The 21,712-nt window shown below is 40.3% G+C and overlaps 1 protein-coding gene across 6 annotated transcripts in view; it reads left to right on the top strand.

Moving 5' to 3' along the window:
- LOC108884224 (protein tyrosine phosphatase receptor type M) overlaps positions 1 to 20,102 on the top strand; it is a 156,066-nt gene extending 135,964 nt beyond the window's left edge. For 4 of the 6 annotated variants that reach the window (XM_051069900.1, XM_051069899.1, XM_018677998.2 and 1 more), the window contains 11 exons: positions 3,912 to 4,009; positions 6,331 to 6,447; positions 7,730 to 7,884; positions 8,629 to 8,764; positions 10,749 to 10,898; positions 11,331 to 11,504; positions 13,391 to 13,522; positions 16,068 to 16,193; positions 18,090 to 18,253; positions 18,453 to 18,588; positions 19,132 to 20,102. In XM_051069900.1, the coding sequence (XP_050925857.1) occupies positions 3,912 to 4,009; positions 6,331 to 6,447; positions 7,730 to 7,884; positions 8,629 to 8,764; positions 10,749 to 10,898; positions 11,331 to 11,504; positions 13,391 to 13,522; positions 16,068 to 16,193; positions 18,090 to 18,253; positions 18,453 to 18,588; positions 19,132 to 19,185 (1,442 nt within the window). In that variant the 3' untranslated portion in view covers positions 19,186 to 20,102. The remainder of the gene's footprint in view (positions 1 to 3,911; positions 4,010 to 6,330; positions 6,448 to 7,729; positions 7,885 to 8,628; positions 8,765 to 10,748; positions 10,899 to 11,330; positions 11,505 to 13,390; positions 13,523 to 16,067; positions 16,194 to 18,089; positions 18,254 to 18,452; positions 18,589 to 19,131) is intronic. The other 2 variants (XM_051069897.1, XM_051069898.1) reach the window with 2 other exon arrangements.
- The last annotated feature ends 1,610 nt before the right edge of the window (positions 20,103 to 21,712 follow it).

Here is a 21,712-nt window from a genome sequence, read left to right as displayed (position 1 = left end):
AGCAGCGCAAAAGTTTTATTATTTACAGGTTAACATCTCAAACCCCAGCGGGGAGGTGGGGGTGGGGGGTGGTGGGGGTGTCAGATAGAAAGAGAGAGAGAGCAAATCAATGATAAGTGAGTGTACATTATGCCAGAGTCTGCTGCATGTAATATTAATGGGCAAGAGGGGAACGTATTCCACGTTTGTCTGCGAGTGTGTACGGGCGCACGTTCATCAGGAGTTTTGTGGCATACCTGGCTGGGGGATTTCTACAGCTGTCACACTCCTTGCTGCTGAGGAGGAACAGGCCTGGTCCCAAAACACAGCGTCGGCTGCAGCAGCGTTAGCTCTCTGACAGCTGGAACTGAGGCTCCTACCGGTGTTCTTCTCCTGTTAAGTGCCTCCTCCAAACTTCTCCAACTAGGCTCCACGCACGACGTACTAGAAACACTGCTCTCACCTTGTAGCTCCTCAAGTGAGCTCTCAAACCAATTTCTCTCCAATAACCTGTGGTGCTGTAAGCAGTCATTCAACAAGGCTTTTTATAAAGATGACTGAAGCAGGTTTTAAATCTATGCATGCATTGATATATGTTGAGATGTTTTCTGGTTTAATTTTGTAAAGATTTTTTTTTTCTTTTTTAAAATACCTGGTCTAAGTCAAACCTAAAAAAGCACTCGCAGAAAAATCAACATGAATGCAATGCAATTTATAATTTGTTTGTCATTGCCCTCCAATCATCATAGTCATGATGACACTGCTAAAACTACCTTGATGAGATTAGGGAAGGATCATGATCACAGTTAACAGAAATCAGTGGTGACTGTTGGCAGGAGACTGGGTGAGAACAGCAGTTCCCGTGTCAAAGTCACATATTTTATTCATCCGGCTGTCTGCCCTTAGGTCCATAATAAGAGGTTTTGTGGTGTTAATACAACACTATACTCCTTCTGCCTTTGTTCTCGACAGACAACAGTCATTATTCACATGACCACAAGAGGTCGTTTATCAGGAGAATGTAGGTCATTTTGAGGGTTTGAGCAAATGACCAATGCTATTGTTTTTCAGCATACTTTCATTCTTTCTCGCAATTTTTGTCTTCTATTACCTGAGTCATGTTCTGAGATGTAAATATCACAAAAGAACCACTCATTAACTGCAGAGTCAACTTGCAACAAGGACGTGTCAACTTTTCAATCTATGCTGACATGAAATCTGTGCAAAAGTTGACTCCAAACTGCTTTAAAATTGAGCTGTTTTTCAGTGAAGACTGGTAAAAACCAAAAACAATGAGCCTTTGAAGTGTCCAACTTCCCTCTGTACCAAAAGTTCAGCTGAACTCTAGAAGCTCTGCATGACTTTAATGTGAAAGCTATCATATTGTTTGTGTTTGATATGCCTTTGTCACCTATTTATTAAGAGCTATGCTCACTTCCTCGAGTGTCATCAAGCTCAGTGCTGCTTCCTCACCTGTTCTTCATCTCTGCATGCATATGGAAACATAAATTGGCTGGCTCAAGCTTGGCAGGAGTCTCCCATTGGATGATTTACCATATAATGCCAAGTGTTATTGTGTTACTGAAGTCCTACACACCAGCTGTCCTGCTTCTCAGTCTCCCTCTCCCAAACTTCTCAGCAATGTGTATCCTCCCTCGGGGACAAGTGTAGGAGGTAGCTGAGTGGGTGGTTCAATCAGGTTGGGTAGTTATTGGAGAGAATGGAAGTGACTGGAATTGGAGATTGAGGTCCTACAGTTAAAACCAAGACGAACCACCACATGCAAAGCGGAAGAAGTGAGGGAATACAAATGGAAGATATTGAGGAGCTTTGTTCCAAATTTCTAGATATCCATTTGGGATGGAAAGAAGTCGGCAGAAGTTCATTTCTAAATTTTTCAAAAATGCAACTATTATATTCTGCAAAATGTTTTCCCAAAGAGAGACACGTGAATATATTGGCAGCAGAAACCTGATTGTAGAGTGATGGTTCATTTTGAATCTTCTTTCCAGCCAAAATCTTGAGAATTTCATTGCAGTTTGAAAAATAGAAGTGATTTAAACCATGTCACACGAGGCTGTACACCACAGAAAGCAGATCAAACATGGCTTGATCAATCAAGTGAATAAAATGTTAATGACATTTTGTTGATGTCCTGAGGGAAATTAGGTTGTTGCACAAGGCATAGGCCAATAAGGAGCAAAAACAGTACAATGATAGACAACTGGTGTCAACCAGCTTTTCCTATAAGTTATCAAACAAATCATTTGTTCATTTTATGTGCAATACAGACAGAAAATGAAGGAGTAGAGAGAAAGGAGGACAAGTAACAAAGGTGCCCAACTGAGGATGTAAGAGAACAGTTACTGGCTTGCAAAAACTGGGTAACCAATAAAAGTGACTGTTCCGACATAACCTGTTTTTTAACAGACCTGGGGGGCCTAAAGGTTATTTAATTTACTTAATACATAAATGCCAAGGAAGAAAAACACTAATAATCTGTGTCTGTGCCATGTTGTGTCTTAGCCTGTATCTCTGTGTGTGTCTGCATAATTTGTCATGTCTCCAGGTGATCTGGGCCAGAGCAGGAGAATGCACAACTGCTGAGATTTGCATTTACTAATTAATTTGTCAGAAGTAATTTTTTTTTTTTGACTTGGTGCTTGATTAAAACTAATATTAATCATTTTAATTAACCAGAATAATAATTAAATTCCTATCAATCCACAATTATTGCTCGGTGAAGTTTTAAATATTGGAGGCAATGAATAGCTCTCTGCTCATTTATTTCGATGTTCGCCAGACACGTTTGGATCCGGTTCGGTGGAAAGGTTGGTGTTGAACAGATGAGGTGTAGTGGTAATTACTTTGAGCTTTGCCACACGCGTACACACACACGTAGAGGCACAGGCTTTAGCCTCACCCTCAAATTTGTGATTCATTTGTACTCTCTTGTTCTCATCTGTATTTAAGCTTTTTGCTGTAGAGTAAGCACTTTGCTATGAATCTGTTGAAAGCACTATAAATAAATCTGACTTGACATGTTTTTCACTTGCTGGATCCGCTGAGTGAAAATGGAGGGGAAAATGCTCTATAAACTGCATTGTTGCTGAAGTACTGTAATACCTCCAAATCCCCTGTGTTTATATTGTGTGTGAGTGTCAGTCTGCTTCTGAAAACAGAGAAAGAAGATTTATTGGCATGATGTTATGATGAAGACGCATGTTGCCACAGTGTGTGTATAGACAGTGTAAAGTAGATTAAGAAAAATGTAGTGATGAATATTACATTGAATCAGACAGTTGCTTATAAAAAAAATCATAAATAAATACAGTTAGAAATACACAGAATGAGAAAAAGACTGATGGATCATGTATTTCAGAATGCAGCTTTTCACAAACTGCTAGCACTATGAAGAGTTACATGTACTTTACTGTGACAAGCAATATACACTGAAGGGTAGGTGTGTTTTCCATGATTTGAGCCAGGTGCTTTATTTCCAGTCAAGGAAAATCAGTGATATTTCAGACAGTAGTCTGCTTCCATCTTTGTTGCCTTTAGAAAGCTGCCTTGTCTTCTAACATGACAGTTAGAATAATCCAGGAGCTATGCAATGTATGGTAGACTATACAACTAATCCCTTAGATAAAAGTTGTTGTGCCTTCATAGTTGTCTAGCAGTCTAAGAATCAAAAAAGTCCTTTGGTTCTAATTCATGCGGACCACCCTCAAGAGGGGGGTAGGTGTTAAATGGAAGGGAAACCATGTCTGGCTTTATGACAAGCAGTTATATATTCTCCTGACAGTTCTGCCTGATGAACAGTTTCATCAAAAGAACTTTGAATATGCTCCACTCTAAAATTTTAAGGGTAAATGTGGGAAAAATGTTATTAGTAAAATTCCATTCTCTCTCTCCCTTTCTGTCTCTCAAAGGCCCCATGCAGGAAACGGTCTTTGACTTCTGGAGGATGGTCTGGCAGGAGAACACGGCAGCTATCGTCATGGTGACCAACCTGGTGGAAGTGGGCAGGGTGGGTATTGAACACGTTTACTCTATCCACAGATCTCATATAAGATTACCTACAACTGACAGTGTGATTGTATCTCAAGGCAAACTGAGCCATGTTTTTTAGTGTGTGTGAGCTTTTGAACATCATGCCCAGATGTTTTTGTGTGTGTGTGCATGTGTGTGTGCTGGCTTAGTGAGGCATGGGTCTCGCGTGCCGCCAGCTCTTTTTCCATCTATCTGATCAGTGAGAAGTGAGAAGAAACTGATTGATGGCCTTCATTACCAGAGAGGCATCCAGGCGACTGACTACTGTTTCATCTGAGTGGCTCTATAACAGGAGATTATACTCTGCTGTAGCCGCTAGCGCCTGGCCGGGTTCCTCTGAGCAGAAACGTCTCTTAATGTTGTCCTCATTGGACAAAGGGGACTATTATTGAGTGGTGTGGACGGTTCATAATGTTCAAACTAATGGTAGAGCCTTGACTTTTTTCGCTTGCTACAGCATGTGGCCTGACTCTGGGAAAAAAAACCCACAGTCCTACTTCAGTCCTAATTTGTTCCACTTAACTCGCACTGTAGTTCCTCCTGGTTAGGTTATAATCAAGAGAAAATGAAGGTCTTAACATACACTGTAATGCTTTGACTGCCAGGGGATTTTCTCTCAAGAATTTTAAGCACATTCACACTGAAAGCCCCTTAAACACAGGCACACCTTGATTTTGCTGATGTGCATTTTTGGTGAGGCTTAAATGTAGCAGAGCTGATAATGATTCATGGGCCCATCTCTAGGTACCTCATTAGGCCGTTCCTCTACAGTAGCTGAGCCCAGCCCGCCCCACACCTTCTCCACACCTGCTTAGCTGCGGTGCCGTCCTCGGCGGGCCCCGGCCCCCAAACCGTCTGTTATATGATCCTTGTCCAATGGCGGGCGGTAGGCACAGTTGGTCACAGTGGTGGTGGCTCCACAGAGGGCCCCATAAAATCACTCCGCCATATCACAGTGGGCCATCTGCTCGGCACGGTTGCTGATGAACTCTGGGAAATCCTGGCACGCACACAGAGACACACACACAGACTCCGTCCTGCTGGTTCCACACACAAGGGCGGTGCCCGGCACACTTTGATGTATGAGAGATTTGGTTTGGAAGGTAGTGTGCTGATGTGTGTGATGAGGTGATGCTACATGTGCCTGTTTTCCTTATACTTTATCTATGTGAGCAAGCAAGTTCAAGAGCCATGTAGACAAAGTCACATACTCATAAGTGTGTCCACGCAAAAGAACATCTGTGTATACGCTGGCATAATTTAGCCCAAAGGCTAATTCCCCCCCGCAAACCAGGCGCCTGATTCAGAGTGATCTAATAAGGTAATGGCTTTTGCCTAATTCAATCTGGCTGGAAGCGGACGGTGGATTTGTGATTGTCATCAGGGATTAGTCATCAGGGGTGTCAGAGAGAGGGACCTGAAAGTCCCCCTCTGTCTGTGTCACTCCACAAACCGAAATCTCATTTCATTCCTAATCAGCGCATAGACTCCAGAAATGAAAATTGAATCTAGTTGTGGCTGATGTCGCATTTATCCCTCATCAAAAATTATCATTCTCTGATATACCTCCATGATCTCAGTCTCTATTACCAGCCTTACTCCCTCAGTATCAACAGTTTAATTGAACGGGGGGAAAAAAGGGGGGAGTGGGGTAATTTTGCGCTCTTATGATACCTAATACAAGTAATATTTCCAGTGGGGTGTTTTAGATTTCTGTTGGGAAATCTCTTTTAAACAGCTGAGGGTTTATTATTTCATATCATTACTGGATTGTCATTATATCTCCCTCATCCAATTGTAGTACACTATTTTTTTAATGTTTTGTCCTATTTCTCCGCACTGGTAGTCAAAATTTTAAGGTGGAGAAATCTAATTCCCATCCCTCTGTGCCTGTTCTGGTTTGTTCCAGGTTTCTTTACAGTCTACCTTTACACTCATTTTCACATTATCGATGTGAGAATGAAAAAGCAATAATGTGAGAATGAGCTCTCTATCGATACATAAGATTCCCATTTACAGCAGATCCTTGACCGGGGGCCGAAACTAATACGAAGCGAATCTCATTTTAACTTGAAAGAAATGCTTCAGAAACTGAGATATCAGGTGGCAAATGGGAGGTAACGTTATGTGACAATTATCTTTATTGGGAAAAAAATGACGGCCTAGCAACTTGCAGACATTCAAATCATTTGTATGAGTGTGTGCAGTGCAAGGATGCATTGTGAATGAAAATGCGTTGATGTTGGTGCACAGTATGTATGCATGTGGTTTTAACACACATGCTTTTGTCACTCTCAGGTGAAGTGCTGCAAGTACTGGCCTGATGACACCGAGATCTACAGGGACATCAAGGTGACGCTGATAGAGACCGAGCTGTTGTCAGAATACGTCATCAGGACATTTGCTGTAGAAAAGGTGCACTTTTTAATCTAAGACCATAACTTTTTAAAAGAGATTTTTAACAGCATTTGTTCTTTTTCTGCATCAGCCTACCACAGTCTCACTCAGCGAGGAGATGCTCAGTACTACCCCCAACCTTTGGTCGTTGAAAAAAACTAAATTGAAGAAGTTATGGGTTATGTGCTTAGCTCATAAGAACCTTGAGAGCGGTTGATAAGTGGTCTGGGTAGAGGGTCATCTTTTAAAGTGTATTTTTTAATGTCACTTGATTAAAAATTAATTAGTTCTGTTTCAGACACTTAGTTTATTGAAAACAGGTCATCAAGGCCATAACAATATGTCTAATGCTGCCAAGTGTGTTTTTAATTGTTGTTTTAAAATGATTCAAATTCCACTTTTTTCAACCAGCAGCACCTAGCATGGTCCTTGATAACATGTTGGAGAATTATTGGTTTTCTCAACTCTTATTAACACTGTAAGCCACTTGTGGGATTTGAATAGTATTGCTGTTTGGATTGTTGTTTGTTTGTCAGTAATGCATGTAGTTCCTGCCCCATAGATCATACTCAGAGGAATGGGCTACAAGCAACACATAGATTGTAACACTTTTCTCCGGGATTGTTCAGAATTTCTACAAACACAAACGTATGCTGTCAGAATAAAATGAAGATATGAACAGGAACAGACTTTGTAATGAGAGTAATCTAATGCATTTCTCAGTAGCACATTAGCCCCAGCACTGTTGCTAAAGAAGGATCACACATACTGCTCACTCTATCTACTGAAATGCATCCCGGTGGAGCCCTCTCTAACCACAAGGTTCCCAGCGCTTAACTTTAAATATTGGTTAATTAATGTTGAAGAACAAACAGTTACTAATTTAGGTTGCAATGACATTTTAAGTGTTATACTGTGACTTGTTATTACCCAAAGCAACAGGCAATGAATCCACCCGCAGAATAAACCTAAATTTCAACTTCCTAAAACTGCAGGAAGTGCTGTTTATATGTTAAATCCACAGTCCCCAGATAACAAATGTAACGTATAATCCTGTGTTCCTGGAAGGACTAGGCATGACTGAGAAGTGCCACAGTAGGAGGAGAAAAAAGGCCATAAGACAATAGAAACATTGCTCAACCGACTCCTTAACTTTGTTCATGAAGTGTGCATTTGTATCCAACCTGCTTCTGTATTTGCTTTATAAGGACCTCTGACGTCGCCTGTATCTCTTTGTCTTCTCACCACCGGTGTTTTCTGTTGTCTTTTCTATTTCTATCATGATCACTCTCTTCCTCAGAGAGGAGCTCATGAGATCCGGGAGATCCGTCAGTTTCACTTCACGGGCTGGCCGGATCACGGTGTGCCCTATCATGCCACGGGCCTGCTGGGGTTTATTAGGAGAGTCAAGTCCAAGACCCTGACCAACGCTGGGCCCATGGTGGTTCACTGCAGGTTGGTGTGCAGTGGAACTGACCACTCTGTTTCTACTCTGTCTAACCAAAAAGATAAAGAATATGAAAGACAACAGGAGTCCTTCTGACATGAGTCTCACTTACCTCTAGTAGCAGACGGTGTTTGTTTTGAGATGTGTGCCTAAGAACAGTTTTCATCACAACTTTTTACCAAAGAAATAGTCCCCAAGAAAAGTGTTGCCTGCAAAATATGTGGAATGTCCTGAATACCAGGAACAATTTTCAGTCAAGGCCTGATTTTTTAAATTATAATTTGTCACTGCTGTTAACACCACAAACAAAATTCTGTTCCCTTCTATTGTATCTTTAAGCAGAGGCAGAAATCTCACAGACAGATAGCTTCAAGTGAGCTATGTAACTTTTGTTTAACAGGGGCCATACTAGGCCAAGCAAGGCTGCAGCTGTAAAACCTCTCAAGTACTCAAGAGAATTCACAAGTTCTACTTTTTATTTGAAAGAGAAGAATATGATATCTCTTCTTTTAAAAGTTATTTAGTCTCTCTTTAAATTCAAGGCAAAAAAAAAATAATCGAAACTTCATGGTCAGATACCACTACCACTTAACAATAGAGGTAAGGTAGGAAATATTCTCTTTTAAATGTGGCTATTGATAAAACTCGTATGAATAACCCTGTAAAAAAATATAACTATTCGAACATATTCAAATTATGTCAAACTTAATGTATCTTATTCTGAATCTTCTAATCAGTGTGTTTGTTTCCAGTGCTGGGGCCGGCCGGACAGGCTGCTTCATTGTCATCGACATCATGCTGGACATGGCGGAGCGAGAGGGTGTGGTTGATATTTACAACTGTGTGAGGGAGCTGCGCTCACGGAGGGTCAACATGGTCCAGACTGAGGTACGGCAAATCTGGTCCCACACTGGCCTCAGCAGAGCTGGGCCGGTCCACAGAGACTCCTCAGTAAAATATGGAGGAGTGAGGATGCAGCTTGACAGCCTGTCACCATCAGTGGTGGATTAACTAGTATCTGCAAGTAATTCTAAGCATAAGCCCCACTTCTCTGGTGCTCCAAAACAAATGCTTAGAATTAATAGCAAAGAAAGGACTTTTACCAAAAACATGTATTATTTCTGGGAAAAATAAATCATTGCCTGTCATTTATTAGTCATTAATTCTGCAGGTTAGGTGAGGTAGAGGTTTTGCCAGTGACTGATGATGCCCATTATGTTTTAAAATACAGCGTAATTAGTTTTAATTTTTTGCTGTCAGTCACTTTCAAGTACCAGTTCAAGTCTCACATAACAGTGGGAATATATTTCATGCTGCAACCAAACAATCAAAATATTAATTAACATCTGATGACTATAAAGCAAGTGCTCTTCAGTGCTTGTTTTACTCTGCTTGAAATGTCAAGTGAATGCTGTTTACATTTACAGCAGACTTATTTATGGTTAGAGCAGGAATGTGGATTTTATTGTACATGATGTAGTCATTCATGCCACCTTTACATTTTTAATGATCATTTCTCACAAAAGACATTTATTGAAGTGCACACCCTAACTATTTCCCAGGGTGCTAAACACACATACTTTGCAATACATGCTATAATAAAAGGGTTTAAAGGCTTGTAACTGTCAGCATTTAGCTCATATTGATGGCTGAAAACATCCCTGGCTCATCCTCCAGCTTTATGCCAGTGTGGACTACCGAAGGACTTTGCGCTTTTCTGAACACTGGCCATCTGGAGGTGTCCATAGTCTCGTTGAATGCATCATTTCACCGTAATTCCCTTTAAATCACAAGCGTCATTGGACTTAATGGGCAAATGTTTCATCATTGACGTCCGAATTGGGATTTGAGTAACTGGAGACCAAATGTTGTTCACCCTGAGTCACTCTCCTCAAGTTTAGTGACCTTCAGAGTGTGTGTATGTGTGTGTTTTTCCCTCGCAGGTGTTCAGGCTCGTTGGCACGGCTCCTCAGCCTGCGGCCAGACACTAACTCTCCAACGTGGTTTAATCTGTCCGCGGAAATGAAAAGCCTTGTTGTTGTTTATAGTTTATGAGCTCAGATAAGATCTATCAGTCTGTGGTTTCTGGCATGGGCACCTACTGCCACTGACCTGCCGACCCAGCCATTTCTAGTCAAACTCTTGGGTCAACAGTTAACATTCTGCACTAGACTTAACAATTGGCAACACATGTTTCTCAGTAAATCTGTAAATCAGTGACCCTTGTGCATGTGTGCAGATTTTGGTCTGAAGTGACAGGGGAGTGTCAGCTGAAAATGTCACTTCAGAAGAGATTTACATCAAGCCTCAAGCTGTGTCACCATGTCGACTGCTTGACTGACTGATGTAAGGAGGAGGAGGAAGACATGTATTGCAACTTCCTGTTTTGCTCTGCATGATGCTGAGGACAGCGGGCGTGTTTTTGTTGTTGAGATGTCGACCATGTTCGTGCCTTGATCATGTTAATGATGATGATGAAATTTCAAGTTTGATCATGAAAAGCCTCAAAAGGTCAAGGAATTGAAGAAAATACCTTTTTTTCTGGCCTCTAAATATTTTAAGGTTTTTAAAATGTCATGAAATGTTGAGTTTTAGAAGAAAATTAAATCAGCTATGTACCAAAAAATGCAAAAATATGTAATGTAACCTTTGAACATAGACAATGACAAATATTAGTCATAGAAACTACCTTAGGGGTAAAGAATAATCATGGTAAGGTCGTGGAAAGGTCATTTAATTCTTCTAGCAAAATGCAGAGGAACACTGGCTCGTGTAGTTCTGCTGCCAGCGCTGGTGTTTTCTGCGAACGTTGTCCGTTGTCATGAGTTTTAGTAGTCTGATAGATCCGCAATGAGGATGCTGTTTTTTGCAGGAGCAGTATGTCTTCATCCACGATGCCATTTTGGAGGCATGTCTCTGTGGCGACACCACTATACCTGCCAGTCAACTCCGCTCCGTCTACTATGACATGAACCGCCTGGACCCGCAGACCAACTCCAGCCCCATCAAGGAGGAATTCAGGGTGAGGAGCTTTTGATGTAATAAAAAAACAAACAAAAAAAAAACACACACACAGTGTATGAGTGTATGCGAATCCTTAATAAAGCATTATCTCAAGTGCAGCATAAGTTCAAAACAACAGTAAACATGTTGTGTCTTGATGAATGGCACAGTCTCCCTCTGGGCCAATCAGTAGTAAATATATCACTTTAATCGGTAATAGTAGCACCCCCTACCCCCCACCCCCCCCAGACCAATCAGTGCTATATGAGATGCATCATCCCCCTAAGTTTCATCACAGTCACATCAGGGGACTCAGAGCTATCGCTAACATAACTGATTAAAGAATTGCATTGTTAATTACCATATCGGGAGATAATTAGCACACTCAAAACCCAAGTGCCTACCTTCCCGTGTTGATGTGACAGTGTGTAATTCTGCTTTAACCTGACAGACTCTGAATATGGTGACTCCCACGCTGCGGGTGGAGGACTGCAGCATCGCCCTGCTTCCCAGGAACCACGAGAAGAACCGCTGCATGGACGTCCTGCCTCCAGACCGCTGCCTCCCCTTCCTGATCACCATTGATGGCGAGAGCTCCAATTACATCAACGCCGCGCTCATGGATGTAAGAGGCAAACACTGACAAGAACACTTCAGATTTTAAGCCCATTTGCTCACATTCCTGTGCAGAGTCACTTAAAGGAGCCGGATTTGGATTCTGCCTAATTGCATCACTGTAATTTTAAAGTGGTAAATTGACACTGACTCACAAGGCAGGGAATTGCAGCTGTCCATCCGTGTGTGTGAGATGAAACTTTCCCATGTGTTGCTTTTCTTGTCAAACGCTAATCACTGATGTCAAAGCAGGTATTTTGCCTTTGACAGTTAATGAAAAACATCACAGGTAGTTGGTATCTCAGCATCGTTTAACTTGGGACCACTGTACATCTTAAGATAGAACTATTACCATGAGACTTTAACTTCAGCTCAAGGAGTCAGTGACTGTTTGTTATCATGCGCACACCACCACAGTGCAGGGTGCACAGTAAAATGTAAAGTGACAAACATCACAAATTCTAGCCACCCACCCATAAAAGAGAAGACAAACAACTTACAAATACAAGTTAAAATTTATTGTGCTGACAACAGGTGCTGAACAATATTCATGAAGTGTAGTTAAAAATAAATAACCAATATGGAAAGAATATGTACAGTGACTAAGTGGTGGAGTCAAACACAGGCCACAAAACTAAGAACTTGAGATTTGACTTGACTTCTTATAAACTTGGCTTGAGACTTGAGAGCAAAAATATTAAATCTCAGGTAAAATCTTGGTAAAAGTTTACTCTTTACCAGCTGACTAAACAAACAAAGCAGTTCAAGTCCAGTGAATAACCTTAAATGATACAAAGGCAAGTGGTAAATCTGGCCAAGGTAAAAAAGAAAAAGAAAAAAAAAGAAAAAGAAAAGACATTGGTCAACCAAAACATTAGAAGTAAAGAACTAAACAGTCGCTTCACATGATGGAGGAAAAGCACTGTCTCCAGACTTAAACCCCACTGAACTAGTTTAGGATGAACAGAAGGTGGGAGTAAAGCAACATACCACTGCAACATGTTCATGGAAAATTCTGTAAAACAGTGTTGGACTAAAATGTCTGAGCAATATTTGATTTCTGTTACAGAGAGAATATCACACGTGTGTTCAGCTGCTGAGAAGTTTAAAATAAATTTAGTTCAGTTATTAGAGTCCATGATTTCTTGTTTTCAACATCTCCAATTGTTTATTACCTCCATGGAGGACATAATGTTTTCATCTATGTCTGTTTTGTTTGTTTGTTATGTTTGTTTTTGTTTAATTACTGAACTGATTTGCACCAAATGTGGTGCAAGGATGGGGCATAGGTCAGGGAAAAAACATTTAGATTTTGGTGTAGATCAAACCTTGTGACATGGGGCATTTTTCAACATTTTTCAGTTAGTTTCTCAGGAAATAATGTATGAATCTTGGTGTTTTTTCTAAAAGCTAGACCGACGCGTAGGATTGCTTGGCCTTGGCGGAGGTAGGCACTCTACTGAGTGCCATTTCAGTCTGAAAAAGCAGTGTTTGTGCAATGTATAGCAATTTTCAAGTGATACATTTATTCTGAGTGGACCTAACAAAGAACACCTTCACAAGGCACATGTTCAGTGATGGACTTTTTGGCTCTTGCCTGGATTGAGCAGGTGACCCTTTAGGTACAGGATCCTCTCAGTTAACATAGGCTACCTTGGGAGCCAGAAACCACATTAAAAGTGCAGTGTCCTAATATAATCTCCCTAGACATGGAATCTCCATTAGAAAACAACACTCAGAGAGGCAGAGAGGCAGGTCAAAGGATGGAGGTCATTTTAGAAATGGTTACAGGTTTATTTTCGGTAAGTTATTAGCTTACATGCATGTGATGTATTCAGTGATAGGTTTTTAACTCAATCTTTTGCTTCTGTCTTTATTTTCCTCCCTTTCCTCCAGAGTTACAAGCAGCCCTCTGCATTCATAGTGACCCAACACCCCTTGCCAAACACAGTAAAGGACTTCTGGAGATTGGTGCTGGACTACCACTGCACTTCCATAGTAATGCTCAACGATGTCGACCCAGCCCAGGTAAACCCGATCTGATACATGTGCACAAACACTCACATACAAGCAATATATACAGAATAATCCTCATGGGATATCACAAGAAGTGCACTCTCAAACAGATGACACATGGAACAGCTCCTTTCATTATAAGTCTGTTTCTAATAACATCACCCAAACAGCATGGGAACTGGATTCAGAGAAAGATTGCTTTTTTTACCAGGATGTATCTGCACTGGAAAACACATATATATGTGTTTACAGACTATGTTTGAAATGAGGTAGATGCTGCAGAGTGGAAAAGGACTTGCCATGAAAGTGCAGGTAGATGCAGAGACAGGCCTGTGGAAGAGACTCTCCAGATTTCTCAGCCCGAGGCTCTGTCATAACACCCAGGGATCAAAGCCTGAAGCCAGGCTGCTCTCCCCATCCAAATCCCCTTTCCCTAGGTGACTGACTGACTGGCTGACTGGCTGGATAGAAAAGGCCTTTCATTCAATATTCTCACTGTAGCCAGCCAGTCAGCCAGCCAAGGAAAAAGCACAGGTGGGATGAGTGGAAGACGTAGAGGTGGAGGCAAGGGAGGTGGAGGTGTACTATCTTCTCCATCAGTGTCTTTGTTTTTGCATCTGTTGAATTTGTCAAGTTTTGACGCACTCTCAAAGGAAGGTAGAAAGAGGTGCTTTAGCTGCCACGCAGCCTGTATGTGTGTTTGTGCCTTTTTTGTGTTAGAGAAAGACAGTGAGCGTATATTTGTTTGTCCATCTGTATGCGTGTACTCAGGCCTGTTATTTACCTTCTTTTCAGGTAGTCCCCCCCCTTGTTTGTTCATGACTGTGTGACTCTGCATGTGGGCATGTGTGTCGGTGCAGAATCTGTCCATCTGTGTGTGTACACTGCCAGTTGTCTGATTTAGTGCTATGAGGCTGGCAGTGTGCTCTGCAGGTGCATGTTCTTAACTGGGCTTTCTCTCCTGAGGAGCGAAAATAGCGGAGATTTTGCTGCTCTTACAAGGCTGTCCCCGGGGTTTATTTCTCCCTCTGTACTTTTCAACACACACATTGCCAGAGCAGTCTGTAACACTGTCTATCAATAAATGCTTTGTAATATTTCTATTTCACAGTAATCTATTCATTGTATTTTTTTGAATTATTTACCAATTGTATACTCTGTAAATTGTCAAAAACCACCAAACACAAATTACATAGAGCCCGGGGTGACATTTAAAGTAACTTGCTTTGTCCATCCAACACTTAAAAAGTCAAGAGTATTGAAGCTACAATAATGTAAAATACAGAGAAGCAGCCAGTCAGCACATTTCAAAAACTAGATCTTTGCTTGATGAATGATTGATTCCCAACCAGGGGATTCAGTTGTACATTGAAGGAAAAAATGAAATATGATTTGATTTAAAATGATACTGTATGTCCACATATAGCGTCAGCTGAAACCAGTGACAGTCATTGGCTCAAAAACGTGAACACTTACAAAAGTAATGTCCAACATCCAGAAACAGTTTTGGACAAATGGTGAATAAGTTAAATGTAATGGGTAAATAGTTGAAATAGTTAGCCTAACTACAAATGATGGATAGTTGAAATAGTTAGCAAAAAGGAGGCTACTTTTTAAACATTTAAAAGTTAGCTAAAAGTAGCGGATTAAGTTTTGCCATTACTTTTAACTACCTATTTCAAATGCTGTCAGTAGCAGTTGAAATAGTTAGATAAAAGTAGCAAAATGTAGACATTATTTTTAGCTAACTATTTCAGTTGCTTGTCTAAACAGTTGAAAACAGCTAGCTAAAGCTAAGTAGCGGTTATTGTTAGCTAGAAGTAATGGATTATGGATGGTGGTGTTGTGTGAGTGCTGGATTTCTTTTGACTGATCAAAAAATGTTGTCAATAAATTATTCACCCTTCAGTTAATCAGTCTTTTTTATCAACATATCTTTTCTTATGTTTTTCTTCATAGAGACAGTTGGCAGATTTTCTCTCATCCTGAAAATAAATAATAAAGAACAGCTTTTATAGAAAAAATGTGCTTTTTTCTTGAAGAAATAACAACCAGGGTATTTTGAGGAATATTTATTTGATTTCTTGAACTAAACATAGGATGATTAGGAGAAGGCTCTGACACTTAAAGTGCATTTGTGTTTAGTGTTTTGTTCTTTCAACAATATATTCCAGCTTTTGTCTTAATGTTCTGCAGCCAAGAAGCAAGTCATCATATTTTAAAAAGAAAGCCACTTCACATTGAATTAATTCACCTTTTTCAGTCTTCCTCTTGTGCCTTATCATTCGTGTCCTCAAACTTTGTAATCCCACATAAACCTCTTATAACGTCTATGTGTAAGGAGTTGAAATCAGTGTCACTGACTTCAGTCAGTAAAGTTTGGATTCCAAAACTAATGAATCTTCCATTTTCTTTGTGTTTCTTGTGTTTTTTGTTTTTCTTTTCCTTTTCCTTTTTTGTCTGTGTGTGTGCTGGTATACTTGCATTTATCTCTGTGCGAACCTATGTGTGTGTGCGTGTGTGTGCGTGTGTGTGTGTACATGCCTATTTTGTTTAGTTGTGCCCACAGTACTGGCCAGAAAATGGAGTCCACCGCCATGGACCCATCCAGGTAGAGTTCGTCTCTGCCGACTTGGAGGAGGACATCATCAGCAGAATATTTCGGATCTACAATGCTGCACGGGTATGGTGACACAGTTGGGTCGTGCTTCAAACAGAAAGGTGTTCGTTTAGGGGGAAAAAGAACAAACACTGTATTTATGTGAACAGGTTGACATGTCGTTTTTCTGCTCTGTTGCCCATTTCTTGTAACTTTTGTAACTTGTTTGTCTTCCCTGCGGTGATCACAACAGCCAATTTATTCTGTGACTGCACACCTCACACGTCCCACTCATATGCCTGTCCATTCAAGCTGTGCAGAGGTAGAGTCATTCTGTTCTTTAACTATGCCTCTGCACTACTGATTGGACCAAAGTGTGACTGCCACAAGTCACATGTCTTTTAGACAGCCTGCAAAATTTTCACAAGCAGTTCAAAGGGTGGAAACCAAGTTGAACTCTCTGAGTTTCCCATTAATCAACACCTTTTTGGTAGAGCAGGAATCTGTGTCATGGGGTTGTTAGATACAAGTTACATACAATGCACAATAAACAACTTGTGTGGTGCATATCTCTGTTACCATAGATCAGTGTTGAACGGTCACAAGATGATTAATGCTATAGGAAAGAATTGAAAATATATTTCTTTTACACCAAATTATATGTATTTTTTGACTTTTCTTCATGTACCTTTTGTTGAATACTGGATAGTGTTACACTGTCAGGCCTTCAAAAAATATATTTTTTGCAACACTAACAACTCATAGACATATTGAACCTGTGACATGGGCTCACATGTTGACATGCTTTGTTCTAAGGGGACATAAGACAAAAGGGTTGGGTACCACTGCTCTAGATCAGTTGTCCCCAACCTTTTTTTTTTTTTTTTTGGCTTTTGACCTATTGAAATGAAGCAGTGTCTACCTGGGACCCACAGGGTTTAGCAGTGTTAAAATGTGTATGAGTTGTGAACAATTCAGCCAATCTTTCCTTGTGATATTGTTTAATTTGAATTACCTTCAGGAGCCTTAAAGAGATGCATATGTTTTTTGTTCTTATCCCTTTAATCGTCCCCCCTCGTCCCCACCTCTCAGATTTATCATTGGGACCCCATAGGGAGTCCTGACCTCCTGGTTGAGAACCACTGTTCTAGATAATCCACTAAAATGTTTTTACTGGAACTACTTTCTAATAAGGAAATAGTCCCTTTGTAAGCAGTTGACAATGTGTTTTTGTTGATTATCCAGACAAACCAAGCAATGAATTCTGATTCCAGAATGACAAGTTGTTGAACAAGTTTTTAACTCAATTTTCACATTTCAATACTGTGAGCAGCACAGACTGAATTCAATGTGCTTTTTTTTCATTGGAGTGGAGGAACAAATCTCAGAGAGGGATATCTCAGCTTGGGGCAAAGAAAACCAAAACTTTCTGCTCTGTAGATACTGTATCACTGCAGGTACAATTTGGGTGAAATGACCCTTTAACTTTGAGCTACTAGGCATCACTGCACAGACAGGCATCACCTGCACTCACCTGTATAAGCTCCTTACCCCAACAGTCTGCCTGGGGTTGTCAATAATCGCTCCTCACATTAACATGTTGTATCATCCTCTGGCCGGCAGAGGCACCCCCAGCATGATAGGAAGCAATACAGTCTAATCACACATGATCACTGACAAGTGTTATTGATCAATATGTCTAGGTGAGATTTAGAGAGTCTGTATCTTAGATTGCTTAACTATCTGTCTCCAGCAGTACGTGTGCTCATCTATCAACCTGTCTATCTGCTCGTTCATCTCCTCAGTGACTCTTGGTGCCCTTATCCATCTCTTGTCCTACATGTCGCCATGGAGGCTTAGCTCAGTCCTGCATCTTTACAGTCTGATTGCATCTTTGCACAGCAGCGATTAACCCCCCCCCCCATGAGTGTATGTGTGTGTGTGTTAACCTGGGATAACCGGTGTGTCCCTCCCCTCCAGCCTCAGGACGGCTACCGGATGGTGCAGCAGTTCCAGTTCTTGGGCTGGCCCATGTACAGAGACACACCCATGTCGAAGCGCTCCTTCCTCAAGCTGATTCGACAGGTGGACAAGTGGCAGGAGGAATACGATGGGGGCGAGGGACGCACTGTGGTCCACTGTCTGTAAGTTTCCCCAACACTCATTCAGCACTGGCATTAAAAATGAAACATCTCCACCTACTGATCGAAGAGCTTTACTGCATTAAAATAAATACTGAACCCTGAAACTCTCAGGCAACTCTGAGCTTACCATCAAACCCAGACTTTTTATATCAAACTAAAATTCATTTTAACTCCTTTTTCTCCTCCGTTACAACTGTAGGAATGGAGGCGGCCGCAGCGGGACATTTTGTGCCATCAGCATCGTGTGTGAGATGCTTCAGCACCAGCGCTCTGTGGATGTTTTCCACGCTGTCAAGACACTGAGGAACAATAAACCCAACATGGTGGACCTACTGGTGAGGAACCACTGAGACTTGTCTGAAAATACAAACATTTTAAAATATTGTTAGAGTTTGTTCCCTCCTCAGAATACCAAGTGGTTTTAAACAGGCACTCCACCACTTTCTAAAAGTGGTATTTTCATTGTAAAATATGTGTGGCTCGAGGATTTGATTCCCTATATATGATGCAATTGACAGTGAAATGAACTTCTTTTAAATATGAATTAGACTGAAAATATAATTAAAGCTTTAAGTCTTAAGTTTGAGTCTGGTCATGGTCTTTACATTACTCCATTCTATCTCCCCTCGTTTTCTAAGATTCTTCATAAGATGTTTTTATTTCACTATACATGTCCACGTTCGGATTAACAAAGGGAAAAGTGGACAGGTACCCCAGGGCCCCAAAAGCCCTGGCTTTACTGTGATGCAAATGTTTTGTCGTAATTGTAAACATTAAAGCACAATATCAGCTAACCACATATTGTTCTAGTATAGACAGTGGACTTCATGCTCTTTTTATTTTCTCTCATGTTTCCTCTGTTTCCTCTTGTCTTCTAGGACCAGTACAAGTTTTGCTATGAAGTGGCACTGGAGTACTTGAACTCTGGGTAACTCAGAGCGACTGGACCCCCCCCACACACACACCAGAGACTTAAAGTTTGGGACATTACAGATGACTGCAGCTCACCTGTGTGCATTGTGCTAAGTGTGTGTGTTACCAACCCGAGAAGGAACAAGGTACACACACTCCAACCATACATCCGGCTCCTTTGACCAGCTCTTTTCTTCTTCTGCTCTTCGGTTGGTCTAGATGGGAAAAGGTAGCAGAGTTGTACAGTGTTAAAAATCGCAGCCTGTTTCTTTCAGTACCGACTAAGGAAAGCCAGCAGGAGCACAGTCAGTTTTTTATTTTTTTTATTTTATTTTTTGTTGCTCTGCAGTGAGTCGCCTCCTCTCTGGATCCCTCTTTCTCTCTGTCTCTATCTCTCTCAGCTGCCTGTAGTCCCGTGGTTGTTGCCTTGATCCTCATTGGACGACGAGCATTAAATACTCTCCAGTTTTCTGTGGAATGCGATACACTGTACATACTGTAATGTGTTCATTTTATTCTCTCTGATTTCTCTTTTTTTCTGCTCAGCTCATTATTAAAAGTCATTAAATGCAGGAGCTCAAAGCCTAAATGTTACTAAATGTCCTGTAAATTTATGACTTCTTGATGATTATTGCTTCATACTGTACATTGGGGACAGCTGGCTCAGTCTACATCTGCTTACCTTATTTCCTGTACAGGGATCCAAAGCTTTATTTGCACTTCCATTGAATTCTTGTTGTGCATATTGTACATATTACTGTAGATTATTTATTCACGTATGTACTTTTTTTGTGACTCGCAGTAAGTGACAATCATATGTTCTATAGGTTTGGTTTATTGACTGTATTGTGTGCTTTTTTTCTGGTCATCTTGTATGATCAATTCCATTGTAAAGAAAAAAAGATATTATATAAATGTATCTACATTATAAACATTGGATTCTGTATCTCTGCCTCTTTTCTGAGTGGAGCTGGAGAGAATGACGTTAGGGGGACATCTGTTGGTGAGATGAGGAAAAACAGTCCATGCTGACAGAATTTAAAGGTGCCACAGTATTATCAACTTGAACATGAACATGAATTTGTCTTCCATTACACTGTCTTAATATTACAACAATGATTTTCTTGCAGTTATATTAATATGGAAGTCATAATGGTGGACAGTGAGTGGACGACAACACCAGTTCAAGAAGGTAAACTGTCTGACTGGAGACTTTGCAGTTCAAGTTCTACAAATGTGTCCAAGTGAGTAGATTTTAGTAGAGGTTTAGTGAAGGTAATATAATTACTCCATGAGATAATAATGGTGGATATAATTTTTATTTACCACTTTGAAAGACAACCAAATGTTTCTTAACATCTTAAACCATTTATTGTATGTATATAAAAAATATAAGAACCTGTAATATGAGCCATTTAATTCAACAGTATAAATGCAGGGCTGCAGATGATAGTGGCATTTAACCAAGTTTATCTTTAGTTTTATTCTGAAATAAATAATTATTATAAACAATGATAGTATTTTTTTCAAAAGTAATATAAAACTTTCATTTCACTGAGTTTGGCCAAATGACTCCTCAAATAAAGGCCTTTGATTACACCTACAGAAGGTGGACACATTAATATGAACAGTTGTAATAACATAATACAATCCAACACAGAAATCCAGCAATAGAACGCTTCCTCTATAAGAGTTATTATATTTGGTAGAGAACTGTTGATGCAGCTCTAAGGTCATCCTTTGAGACAATAATACGTGATGATGGAGTGGGATGCATTATATTATTTATTATTTTTTCCAGTTATTTAAAAAGAAAGAAAAGATTCAGAAGTATTACAACCTTGTGGAAAACTTAAACATTTGGCCCATAGCTACTCTCCTTTTCAAAAAGTTATTTACAAATCCAAGTCTTATATCTTAAGTGTGCAGTGAATTTGAAAAGTTGGAACCTAAACCGACATTTCAGTTTCTTATAAATTATTTCATCTCACTACATGCTGAACAAACCAGGATGACCCCAGACTCTTAGTCTTTATACTGACTGATCAGCCAGAGATGACCTGAGCTTGTTTTCAAAATTAAAACAAAGACTGATTTCTGAAAAGCTTGTCAAGCACCTGAAGCACAGAAACAAAAACATGACTCATACACAGATGGTTGATTAACAAATTGAATGTACGGTGAGACATCAAGTATCTATCGTTTGATTCAACCCTTCCTACATAACCATGACCTGGATGACTGATAATGTAGAAGTGGGAGAAATGTGGATAAGTAAACATATAACGTACAGTAGTACTGCTGTAGTCTCAGGAGCATTTGTATGTTAGCTATACCTTTAGGGCTATCACCAGAATTTTTTGAAACCTGAAAAAAGCTCAGATAGAACAGCTGTGTCCCATCCCAGTACCACAGTTATTCTAAACAGGAGTGAGTATGTAGTATGCTCACGCTGGAAAAGTAAATATCAAGATTTCAAATGAATTTGCATACTAAATCAATTTTTGAGTGTTCTTTTGGTTAATACTAAGCTCCCACAATGCACTG

This window comes from Lates calcarifer, linkage group LG4 (assembly GCF_001640805.2).
Source record: "Lates calcarifer isolate ASB-BC8 linkage group LG4, TLL_Latcal_v3, whole genome shotgun sequence".
In the NCBI taxonomy this organism is placed as follows: domain Eukaryota; kingdom Metazoa; phylum Chordata; class Actinopteri; family Centropomidae; genus Lates; species Lates calcarifer.
Note: the sequence above shows the minus strand (reverse complement) of the source record. Positions and strands in the feature narration are given on the sequence as shown.